The sequence below is a fragment of the Periophthalmus magnuspinnatus genome, chromosome 17 (genome assembly GCF_009829125.3).
Source record: "Periophthalmus magnuspinnatus isolate fPerMag1 chromosome 17, fPerMag1.2.pri, whole genome shotgun sequence".
In the NCBI taxonomy this organism is placed as follows: domain Eukaryota; kingdom Metazoa; phylum Chordata; class Actinopteri; order Gobiiformes; family Gobiidae; genus Periophthalmus; species Periophthalmus magnuspinnatus.
In genome coordinates, this window is record NC_047142.1 from 4,542,152 (window position 1) to 4,554,542 (window position 12,391).

Genomic DNA, 12,391 nt, shown 5'->3' on the forward strand with positions numbered 1-12,391 from the left:
GATGTGACTGCAAAGAATCAGTTCATAACAAGGATTTTAGTGTGAATCCTGAAGACTTTCGCTGTTACTACTACTATTAAAAGCACAAACTTACTTGCTTTACACATCATAAAAGTCCTGATTTACCTTTGGGTCTTCCAGAGTCCATGATCCTGCTGGGTTCCATCGAGCGACTCCAGCTACAGTCTCTGCTCACGCTGCAGTTGGGCCGCCAGCGCAGACTCGAGTACCTCCGGCAGATGGCGCAAGACAACGGCACCCAGGACCCTCTCCCCAGCCTGACCTCGGACAGCAGCGCCAGCTCCCCCTGCGGCCAGACGCACGTCATCAACGCCACTCCTCGCACCAACGCTCGCCAAACGGTTCGCTTTTTGGTGAGCACGCAAGAGGTGTGAGGCGACCGGGGACGGGGGTGAGGGCGGGCGGCTGCAGGTGGAGCATGGGGCTGGCATGTAGCAGTAGGTAAAGGCACAGAGGGGGATAATGGGCAGACGGGGTAAGTGGTGTAATAAATACTTTTTGTGTTTGTGTGATGATGATGATGAGGAGGAGGAGTTTATCACCTTCTGCTTACGTGTGAATATCGAATAGTTACATGTTTGGTGTTTGTGTCGTCTGTGCCCTTACCTGTGCTGTCCCGTGCATGTCCTGTACGTCTCTGCATGTGTTTACCCGTGTCCGGCCCGTCTCTTAATATATTTTCCACATAGATCTCTACAGAGGAGACGTCTTCCTTCAGCCCGGCGGTGTCCAACTTGCAACTTCCTCTCAAATCTGCCCTGAAAACCGTATCAGCCATCAGCGACACGGAGACTCCAAATAGTATGTATCCTCTGGGTGTAAAAAGGAACTGCGTGTAACCCCCACTACGTTTGTCAGATCAGAGTCGGTTCTTTTAGGTTCAAAACAGCAGCATAGCATTGATACCGCAACCCAAATGTGACGCTTATTCTTCTCTCTGATTGGATAATGGTCTCGACGTAACATATAACAACAACTTGGCCCTGGTTTTGTTTGTTTTTGTCATTTAAAATACGTTTCTATTTCATTCTATTTATTATTTGAACACGTCCACCTCGTTTCCGCGGACACAGCTCAGTAATGTTTATGAAATCTGGAATAATCAAATTGCTGTTGGCGTCTCGAATGTGATATCACGGTGATACACAAACAAGCCTTTACATAACACGTACTGCGGTTGATGTTTGTAACAGCGCACACATAATGCTGCTTTTCAGGCTCGCAGACGCTCTCGTGCACGGACCAGGACAAGGAGCTGCTGGAGGTGAGCACACGAGCACGTACCATGTGTGAGGAGATGTGACGAGAGGGTGGAAGTAGTGGACTCCCTCTGTTGAATAAAAAAATAAAATAAAAAATAAAAATGCTGATGCTGAGTAACAAAGTAAACTAAAAAATACTTGAGGGTAATGCACTACTTTCAGGCTTTGTTTAATGAGCTGACACTGGGGCTGTGTAATGGTTTTACAGAAGCCTTTTTTTTTTTTTCTTCAGTTTATAAAATGACCCTGAGTAGCTTGTTTGACATTCTACACATAATTACACTTGTGTGTGGAGCTCAAGTGTAAACAAAGATGATCTGAAAAAGCCTGTGCACATGACTGCGGCGTGACAGCATTCTGTGAGCACAGGTGTTCAGAATATCATTATTATCATTATGTGTAATCGCCGCAGTGTGTGAGCGTGTGTGTGTGAGGGAGCGTGTGTGAGAGAGGGAGTGTGTGTGTGAGGGAGCATGCATGAGAGAGGGAGTGTGTGTGTGAGGGAGCATGCATGAGAGAGGGAGTGTGTGTGTGTGTGCGTGAGAGAGGGAGTGTGCGTGAGAGAGGGAGTGTATGTGTGTGGGAGTATGTGTGTATGTGTGAGAGAGGGAGTGTGTGTGCGTGAGGGAGCGTGTGTGTAAGAGTTTGTGTGTGTGAGGGAGCGTGCGTGTGAGAGTGTGTGTGTGTGTGAGGGAGCGTGTGTGTGTGAGGGAGTGTGTGTGTGAGGGAGTGTGTGTGAGAGAGGGAGTGTGTGTGGGGGTGTGTGTGTGTGTCTAAGGGAGTATGCAGGGGTGTCTTTGTGTGTGTGTGCGGGAGGGAGTGTGTGTGTGTGACTGAGGGAGCATGTGTGCATGTGTGCATGTCTGCGCGCGTGTGTGTGTGTCTGCGTGTGTGTCGGGGTGTGTGTGTTTGTGTCTGCGTGTGTGTGTGTGTCTGCGCGTGTGTGTGTATAATGGAGCATGCTGCAGCACTTTGAAACTGAAGCTGTTCATTCACACCAGACATTTTACATTTACAGCTGTGGAGCAGATTTCAGGATTTTTTAAATGATCATCAAATATTTAGACTTTTCTCAGCAGAAAAACACGAGTTAATGACATTACACAGTTACAGTTCATAGTTACAGACGTTAATGAAGCTCTGTGTGAACAGCTGTGCGGGTAAAAGCATGTGACGATGTTCAGCTTCAGTCACCGTCGTCATCATGTCAGTGTGCAGGCCTAACGCTGCTCCCAAAATGAATCTAAGACAATATAAACACACCTGGAGCATAACACATTAAGGGACAGCGTTAAGGTGCGACTCTTGGAGACCTCAGAGCTTTGTGGTCTTCATAATGTCTCATTTCCTCACATATTTTCCTCATAGTGTTGTGTAACGTCAAGAGTCTGGTGCGTTCATCTTCTTCTGTGCTGAAGTAATTATAGGCTATCAGCAACATTGTGCTCACTTGGTGCAACTCCTCTGGAGAAGTGGGCTTGATCCAATGTTGCAGTGTGCCATGTTGTGGGTAAAGTGTCCCTCTGACTGACGCTGTGGTCATGTTGTGTTGATGCCTCCTCTCTGCACCTGGAAGAGCCCTGGGCCGGCTCCTCCTGAACACAGAAAGGCCAGGCCCAAACGCATGAGGATCTCCATGGCGGTAAGACTGTCTGCCGCCTAGAGACTGTTGCCTAGTAACTGTTGCATTGCGACACAGTGAGGGCAGAACCATAACATTTGTGGTGCAACACCCAGAGCATTATGGTTCTGCAGTGAGTGAAAGGACGTGAGAGCAGTCCCATTCATGTTTGTGTGGCAGAGGTCTAATGGTCCAGGATCTGAATGTGACAGGATGTTAGCGTCTGATTCTGCTCTCTAGACTATTACATGTGAACTTTACACTCAGGCCCCAAAGTTTTAGCAGTATACTCCTACTACCTTCAAAACACAAGTTTGTTTTTCAGGAGTCTGAGGTGGAAGACCACATGAGCCCAACAGAGGTTAGGCCTGCACTGACATTATGAAATGAAATACTGTTGGTAATTTTGTGCTCAATACGACTTGTCACTTGTCTGACTTCAGATTTCAGTGTGGGAGGAGCAGCAGCTCGACCAAGCTGTAGATTTCAAGAACTGCAAGATTGACCCTGCTCCCTTCCAACTGGTGGAGCAAACCTCGCTACACAAGGTACCAGTCTCACTTTGACTTTAGTATCGAAAAACGCACAATTGAGTGTGGAATGAATGATTTTATAAAGTTAACTTTGGGAATCATATACTCTTTAGGTATACCAATCTGGTACATTAAACACAGACTATAAGTTAAACAAATTGTTGCATTTAATCTTAAAGTGAATCCTTGTCCTAGACTCACACCATCTTTTCCCTGCTGGGCCTGGACCACGCTTATGTGACCAGTATGGGGCGTCTGGTCGGAGTAGTTTCTCTCAAAGAGGCAATTTCTATATTCTCTTTTTTGTTCTTACTTAATTGGCATTAAAAAATGTATTGTTTGACGACATTTTTCCTTTTGTTGCAGTTGCGTAAAGCCATTGAGGGCTCGGTGACAGTGACTGGGGTCAAAGTGCGTCCCCCTTTGGCAAGTTTCCGGGACAGTGGCAATACCACAAGTGTCTCTGAAGTAACCGAACTCCACAAACTGTGCATCCGCCACAGGGGCCTCTCGTTACCTCGGGACCTTAATCGACCCAAAATGGACGACACCGACAACCTTCCGTTTGAAGAGATTCCCGTCAACTTTTCAGACCAATGCACTTTACAATTTGCTACAGGCCAAACTGTTGACATCAGAGAAGAGCTGGTTCTCCAGGATAGCCCCTCATTTACCGAAGACCAATCAGAATTCACCTTTGACTGTAGCCCCTCCCACACAGAGGAGTCAGAACTGGCTTGTGACTATGACCCGCCGAGTCAGACGCCAGAGCCAGACGAAATCCAACAGGAACAAGGTCAGAACGTGGACCAATCAGAACAGGAGGAAGAGCGAAGCCCGCCTACAATAGCGACCAATAAGAAAGATTAGCAGGGATACGTGTGCGTCTCAAGTGTTACAAGTCCAGCCTGGCTATATGTATTTATAGCATCATAACTTGAGGTGTGAATGACAAATGTGAGACTACATCCAACTAATACTTTTTATGAATCTAACGGATCTCATGCCAGAGGAATCGTTTAGGACACTTTTATCAAACTAGGTAACCCATAGTTGCTTTGGGAGTTTTTTGTTAACACTGCCATTATCCCATTATGATCTGACAAAACTCTGAAGTGCATTTCTCCTAAAAAATTAATCAAAATTAATAACAAAACTGGCTAAATGTTTGAGAGTGTGTGTGAGTGTGTGATTGTGTGTGTGTGTGCCATGGATCTGGACTCCTCTGTGTCATATTTACGCTTATGCCAAATAAATATAAAGTCTAATATTTTGCCGGAGAGTAATACAAATGAATCTAATTGCAATGAATAGTTCTAATATATAGAGCACATTAATAAAGTAATTTTTTTCTATTACGGAGCACAGAAATCAGAGATAAATACTACCTATGAATAAGGCTGGCATTTTTATACAATATTATAAGCCTGATATGCAAAAGGGATATTTTTGTTAGTTTGTTTGTTTAAATATGACATTATAACTGTCTTTGAGTGCAGCACTAGGACATATTCTGTTGTACATGTCGTATGTCCACCCCCAAAGTTCCACAACACAAACAGGCAGCTCTTATTAACACATAAGTTTCAAGTTAAAGCACACTGTAATTACCACTACTGTAAACGAGGGAAGCCAGTATTCAAACGGAATAAACTGCCTCTATAGCGTAAACTGTGTGAAATGTTTCTAGCATGTTAAAGGAACAGAACAGAGCTGATATTTTGCGGCTCATGTACAGAGCACACTTGCATCAGTGCACCACACGTACCTTGTGCACCCTGTAGATATATTTAAAGTTATGCATCTTTATGACATAACCAGCCTGGCCTCGTGAAGGGGGCGTCATTAGCACAGTCCGAGTCTGTGGGGGGTCTGTGGGTCTGCGTGTGTGAGACATGTCATCAGGTTTCAAATGGATGTAACTGTCAATTGTACAAATATTTTAAATCATGTTTTAATTTGCACCAATCAGGGCTTTTTGTATATTTGTGCATTCCTTTATTTGCGTCTTTTGCATTGAGAATGTAAAGTAGTGGTCGGCCATACAAGTAAAAGGAGGCGAGAGCTTTTTACAGCGTATCTAGTTAAGCAATAAGTCTGTAGTATCTCCCTTTATATGGCACTGAACTGCTTTGTACATAATATAACGACATGCTTGTACAGGAGAATTATGCATTTGAAATCAAGCAGCCACTGTTATTTTTCAGAGAACATAAATTGTTTTGTACATGAGTGAATGATTAAATTGAATCAAAAAAAAAAAAACAAAAAAAACACACAAATGATGTCTTAATACCAAAATGTATATCTATTTTATTTACTATTCATTTTCAGACATTCAGTATCAAACATATCCCACACGACACGGCATGATTCAGAAAACAACACTACAAAATACTCAAAATAATAAAAAACTAAACAATCGAACACGTGACCTCACAGAACTGTACAAAAACTCAGCGAAAACGACAACTTTACATTCAATCGAACTCTCCGACGGATACTGTTCACAGCAGCGAGGGACGTGAGGGAAGGAGGGGAGGAAGAGAGAGGAGGAGACGAGGAAGGAAGGAAAGAAGGGAGCAAGGAATCAAAGATCAAGGGAAGGGAAGAATGAGCTTAACAGTTAAAACATGTTCATATTCAGAATGAGGGATATAAAAAGGTAGATACTGCTTTGGCCGTCGCATTATTTTGGCAAGATGCGTCCTCCATGATAAGGTCTTTTTTTATTTATTTTTTTATGAATAGTTAAGGTAAAGGAGGGAGGTCAAACTACATTAACAACAAACAACATGTATTTTGACCAATTTTCACACTTTACATTAGAACAATTATGACTGTAGAGTTATTTTTTAAAAGCAGACTTACCAGCAACAAACAAACGCAGTGAATCGTCATTCGTCTATTGTGTCGCAACATGATTTCAACAGTGTTTCATGTTTTCGTCACAAACACATTTTGGCAAATCACCAAGGCACTGTCCCTAGATCCATAAATGTTTTAATAAAGATAAAATACTCTATCTTTCCCTGATAACCGATCCAATTTGGCCAAATGTGATATCTAGCTTTTTATAACGATGTCCAGAATCACCACACTCCAAGAGACAAAGATGGACAGCACATCACATCAAATATTCTTTCTCATCTTTCCTCTCCGCCTCTTCATCCTGCTCCTCTTCCTCATCAAACGAGGCCACTCCAGAAGACGCCCGATCCGAGAAGAATCCCCGGGGGCTGCAGTGCCACATGCGGAACTCCTGGAACACGCTGCCTTCTTCGTCGTCTTCCTCCTCCTCCCCGGGCGACTCCGAGTGGGACGTGGAGTAGCACGAGTCGAAGCGGCTGCTCCTCGCTCTGGGTCTCCACTCGGGCTTCTGGTGGATGCACACCTCGCTCTGGGGGTGGTCCCGTAACGCGGTGGGTCGCTCCTCGTTCTCCTCCTCTTCCTCTTGTATGAACGGGCTCGCGCTGTGGCCGGGCAAAGTGGGTGAGTCAGTCTGGGTTGAATGTGGGTCAGTCAGCAGGTCGCCGCCGTCACCGCTGCTGCCCGCGCCTGGGAATGTGGCAGAGAGTTGTCCCTCCTCCTTGTCTCGTGGGACAAGAGGTCGGGAATTGGCGGCGTCTGAGAGAGGAGCATAAAGTCAGATCCCCTGCAGATGGGACGGTGGTGGGACGGATGAGACAATGAGCCATGTTAAGTGATGAAAATGAGATGAAAACACAAGACGAATGGCACGTGAACTGGTGATACCTGAGCTTTGGCTGGTGAAGGTGTGACTCTGTCCATTAGGGGGCGCATCCTCATCGTTTGAGTCCTCCTCATCTTCATCGTCATCATCAACAGACGCCCAGGCTCGTAGCTTGGCCTCAGCTATGGCAAACTGCTCAGCTACACCTGCAAAAACCCAAATAGTATAGGATTATAAAACGTATATGAACATTAAATATAAGTCTTGCCATCACTGTGTCTTTATTTTGAGTAGTGTGCACATAAACTGTATAAAGAAGTGGACAACCGGAGTGTTACATCACCGATAGCGTTCAGCTCTAGCCAAATGTAGCTCATCGAAGCTAACGGGCATAGGGATGAGTTTGGAGCGGATGTCCATATTTGGAATTCCGACCGCGAGTATCATAGCAACCAAAGAGCAAATCCGGAGAGGCTGAGGAAGGTAACCGCCCACAGCGCTGGCTTAGCATTAGCAACACTGCCAATCGAACCTGTTACTAGCAATAGCACCTGATTAGTCTGTTATTAATGTTAATATCTTGATTTACAGACACAATAGCGACATAAAAACCCCAGGATCATGTAGAACGGGTTAATACGAACATTTTTAAGAACCTAACAGTGGCATTTACGGAGAAAGGGGTGACAGTTTTCTAATATAAAGTGAATTGAAGCGGAGCTGATGGAGCCGGAAGTGCGCCAACGCTCACTTTCTATTTGGAACACGGCGGTTAGCAGGTTAGCTATGTCCATTTACATCAGGGGTGTCAAACTCGATTGCACCGAGGGCCGCATCAGCAAAATGGTTCGTCTCAAATTTGCAAAGATATAAAAAACATGTCTGTGTAACTGCGTAACTCCTGATAAACTGACATTTTAAGACAGTCATACATTTAAATTTACCTTGTCGCGGGCCACATAAAAATGACATGGCGGGCCGCATTTGGCCTTGAGTTTGACACATGTGATTTACATATACAGCCTATGACTGTGCACCAAAATTTGTAACCACTACTGGAGCATTGGCGTAATAAACTGGAGAAACAGGCTTAAACTAAAGCTTGAAACTTCCATTTTTCACACTAATACTATGGTCTCATATCAAACTGCATTCCTCCAAACAGAAGAACAAACCAGCTGGATAAAACTGCACCTTTTGTTTGCCCTCCCTCTCTTTCTCCCTCGCTCAAACCCAACCCCTGTCACCATCTCCACAAAGGATGAGTCACAGCTGAACAACAGGAGCTGCCTTACCCTCTCACCGGGCACTCGAGTGTTTTTGAGGCTGTCTAATAGGCCACCATCTGCGCCCAACACAAGCCATCACCACTAGACAGCACCGGGCCCTAACGCACGGCTCTGACTAGTTTTAAGGATTACACCATGACAGAGGATGAGTCAGGAACTTAACTAAGAGGATTGGTGTCCGTACAAATAAACAAAGTTGACAGTTAAGTGTGAAATGCTGTAGATGACAGAGGAACGTGCCTGCGGCGAAACGGGCCTCCTTCTCCCCCTCGCTCAGGTGGCAGTAGGTGCTGAAGTGGGCGTGAGCGGCCGGCGGGGGGTCTGACGGTTTGGGCCAACCTTTCCACTCGATGAGGTGAGCGACGCGACCCTGCGCCAGTGAGGTAGGCTTAGTCACATGATCCTTCACGGCCTGAGAGATGCCTGCAGAAAGACGCAGACGGAAAAGGGAATTATACAGGCACTTAAGATCAGACATCAATGAATAAAAACGATTATGTCTTATTTAAATTTGTATGTTTGATTATCAGTCTTAGTTTAAATAAAAAAAATCATCATCAATCACTCAAAAAGCAAAGTGTAGCAACAACTAAACTTCTAAAACACAATACCGTTCAAGGAAGATCTGGCCAGTGCTGCAAACTCATGGATGCTAACGCCTTTTCTTGAGTCTGCAGAAGATTTTCCGGACTTGGGAATCATTTCACTCTCCTCAAATTTCACCTAAAAACAAAAGACACAAATAATGATTTTGACGACCTGCAGGTCACAAATAAACTGCGCACAGACGTCAGGACTAAACAGCAGGTGAAATGAGCACAAATCTGCAAAAGTCTCCGTCCTACCTCCTCCTCCTTGTGTCTCTCCCTGCGTCTTTCTCGGCTCCTGGGCCTGAGTCTCATAGTTGATGTGCAGAGATGGAGATGTTACCCGTGCGGCGCTGCAGAGGACCACGACTGACACCACAGACTGACACCGAACGGTTTGACCCGAGCAGCAGTCAAACAAACAGCTATGCCCTCATTTACGGCACAGATGCTAAAGCCGGGTGGAGTGACCGGGTTGGAGGGAGGTGGAGGGCAGCGGTGACGGTGTACAGTGAATGGACAAACATATGGCCCGTGACCAGCTCGGCACGACACAAATCCAACCCGCTGCCACTGAAAAGCCTCTGCAAACCCGATTAAAAGCGATGATAGCGCCACCTAATCAGGAACATGTCCAAAAGTGAGTCTGGTGAAAGGATCTGAGGCGCAGCTGACGTGACGCAAAGTGGACACATCGATTTGACTTTTTAAATCAAATCACTCAAAGTTTAGATGAATCCGAGAGTGCACGTGCAGGACCTGGCAGATAATCCCTGACAGATTGGCCCAAAGCTGCTAACAACAAGAGGACTCCTGCTCTAAAAGGCTTATGGAGTCAGGAGTGACAGCGACTCTCTGGAGAGACTTGTGAGCTGATGACAGGGACACCAGAGACTCGACAGGGACACCAGAGACTCACCAGAGACACACCAGAGACTCACCAGAGACACACCACAGACACACCAGAGACTCCCCAGAGACACACCAGAGATACACCAGAGACTCACCAGAGACACACTAGAGACTCACCGGAGACTCACCGGAGACACACCAGAGACTCACCAGAGACACACCAGAGACTCACCAGAGACACACCAGAGACACACCAGAGACACACTGTAGACTCACCAGAGACACACCAGAGACTCACCGGAGACACACCAGAGACAGACCAGAGACACACTAGAGACTCACCAGAGACACACCACAGACACACCAGAGACACACCAGAGACACACCACAGACTCCCCAGAGACACACCAGAGACACACCACAGACTCCCCAGAGACACACCAGAGACACACTGTAGACTCACCAGAGACACACCAGAGACTCACCGGAGACACACCAGAGACAGACCAGAGACACACTAGAGACTCACCAGAGACACACCGGAGACACACCAGAGACACACCAGAGACTCACCAGAGACACACCAGAGACACACCAGAGACACACCACAGACTCCCCAGAGACACACCAGGGACTCACCAGAGACACACCAGAGACACACCAGAGACACACTAGAGACACACCAGAGACACACCAGAGACACACTAGAGACACACCAGAGACTCGACACACCAGAGACACACCAGAGACACACCACAGACACACCAGAGACTCCCCAGAGACACACCAGAGACACACCAGAGACACACCAGAGACTCCCCAGAGACACACCAGAGACACACCAGAGACACACTAGAGACTCACCAGAGACACACCACAGACACACCAGAGACTCCCCAGAGACACACCAGGGACTCACCAGAGACACACCAGAGACACACTGCAGACTCACCGGAGACTCACCAGAGACACACCAGAGACAGACCAGAGACTCACCAGAGACACACCAGAGACTCCCCAGAGACACACCAGAGACACACCAGAGACTCACCAGAGACACACTAGAGACTCACCAGAGACTCACCGGAGACACACCAGAGACTCACCAGAGACTCACCAGAGACGCACCAGAGATGCACCAGAGACGCACCAGAGACTCACCAGAGACTCACCAGAGACTCACCGGAGACACACCAGAGACTCACCAGAGACACACCAAAAACACACCGGAGACACACCAGAGATGCACCAGAGACTCACTAGAGACACACCAGAGACACACCAGAGGACGCAGCGCAAACGAGTCTGCGCACGGCTCCCAAAGGCCCGTGAGTGTCACGTGAGCATCATTCGGCACAGACTGAGATATTTGAATCTGTAAACGCGGAGCGTCCTTCACTTTGTTTTTGTGGCTCTGACAGCGCAGTGACTAACTCAATGTTCACTCTGCACGGCGTGACTTTTAACCTTAATGAGGCAAACCTCGTGTCTTCAGTGACCTGTCAGTCACTGGGTCAAGCGGACACATCGTGTAACTGATCTCTCCAGAATATGAGCCTTTACGCACCAGACACTGCGCCGCGTGCGTAAAGAGACAGGCCGCAGTGCTGCGTGGGTCTGGAGAGTTAATGACACTGTGGTAGAGTTAATGACTCTGTGGTAGACTTAATGACACTGTGGTAGAGTTAATAACACTGTGATAGAGTTAATAACACTGTGGTAGAGTTAATAACACTGTGGTAGAGTTCATGACACTGTGGTGTTTGTCGCGCGTCATTGGCGCGTGCAGCAGGTAAAGGAGCATCAAATTTAAAGATTCGGACTTCTGAGGTCAATATTTCATCAACACGAAACTCTTGTAAGCTAATAAACATGCCATATCACACACAGTTACACAACCTAACGGCTACAACGACGTTTTTTAAAAGCACATGCGCATTTTGGGCGAAAATACGGAGCTGTCGAAAGCGCTTAGAGACCGTCAACAAATGGCAATACTAAAAGTTCACAGCACTCATCAATGAATCTACTACTGCTGTGAATTTGATGAGATTAGACAAACAAAAAGCTATTGAAAATTAATAATTCTATATATTTCATCATAAAAACAGCAATAAAGATTCAGGTGGTAAAATAAAGATTTTAATTGATGGATATTTTTATTATTGATAAGTGCTGTGGACAAAAGTTTATGAATTTTTATATTTATTAATCATCGTAACTTGCTATATTATAATTGAAATTAGGATGCATTTATTGTGTAATTAAACTTTCGTGGCTCTGTGGGCTTTTCCTCTGAAGCCATTGAGAATTAAAAAATAGTATTGTCATTTGTTGCCGGTCCCTAAGCGCTTTCCTCGCTCTGCGGATTTACAGCAAACATTTGATTTTTACAAAACGCCGCGTGTGACTCTCAGGACTGTGTAACTTTGAGTGTTGTGGTATGTTTATTATCTTTCAACAGTTTTGCGTTTAGGAGCCATTGACCTCGGAAGCCCGAATCTGTGAATTTGATGCTAACTTTACCTAACT

General features: G+C 46.0%; 2 protein-coding genes across 2 annotated transcripts in view; one reads left to right on the plus strand and one right to left on the minus strand.

Annotated features, from left to right (window-relative positions):
- clcn2a (chloride channel, voltage-sensitive 2a) overlaps positions 1-4,514 on the plus strand; it is a 58,520-nt gene extending 54,006 nt beyond the window's left edge. Inside the window, exons 18-25 of the mRNA XM_055228565.1 lie at positions 142-389; positions 711-822; positions 1,239-1,285; positions 2,860-2,925; positions 3,230-3,265; positions 3,348-3,452; positions 3,633-3,719; positions 3,804-4,514. Of these exons, the coding sequence (XP_055084540.1) occupies positions 142-389; positions 711-822; positions 1,239-1,285; positions 2,860-2,925; positions 3,230-3,265; positions 3,348-3,452; positions 3,633-3,719; positions 3,804-4,307 (1,205 nt within the window). The 3' untranslated portion in view covers positions 4,308-4,514. The remainder of the gene's footprint in view (positions 1-141; positions 390-710; positions 823-1,238; positions 1,286-2,859; positions 2,926-3,229; positions 3,266-3,347; positions 3,453-3,632; positions 3,720-3,803) is intronic.
- Positions 4,515-6,457: 1,943 nt separating this feature from the next.
- Positions 6,458-9,332, minus strand: fam131aa (family with sequence similarity 131 member Aa). Its single transcript, XM_033982482.2, has 5 exons — positions 9,266-9,332; positions 9,032-9,143; positions 8,661-8,843; positions 7,194-7,337; positions 6,458-7,064 (listed from the first exon to the last, which is right to left on the minus strand). The coding sequence occupies exons 1-5, from the start codon at positions 9,320-9,322 to the stop codon at positions 6,565-6,567; spliced, it is 996 nt and encodes a 331-aa protein (XP_033838373.1). The 5' UTR covers positions 9,323-9,332; the 3' UTR covers positions 6,458-6,564.
- Between the last annotated feature and the right edge of the window lie 3,059 nt (positions 9,333-12,391).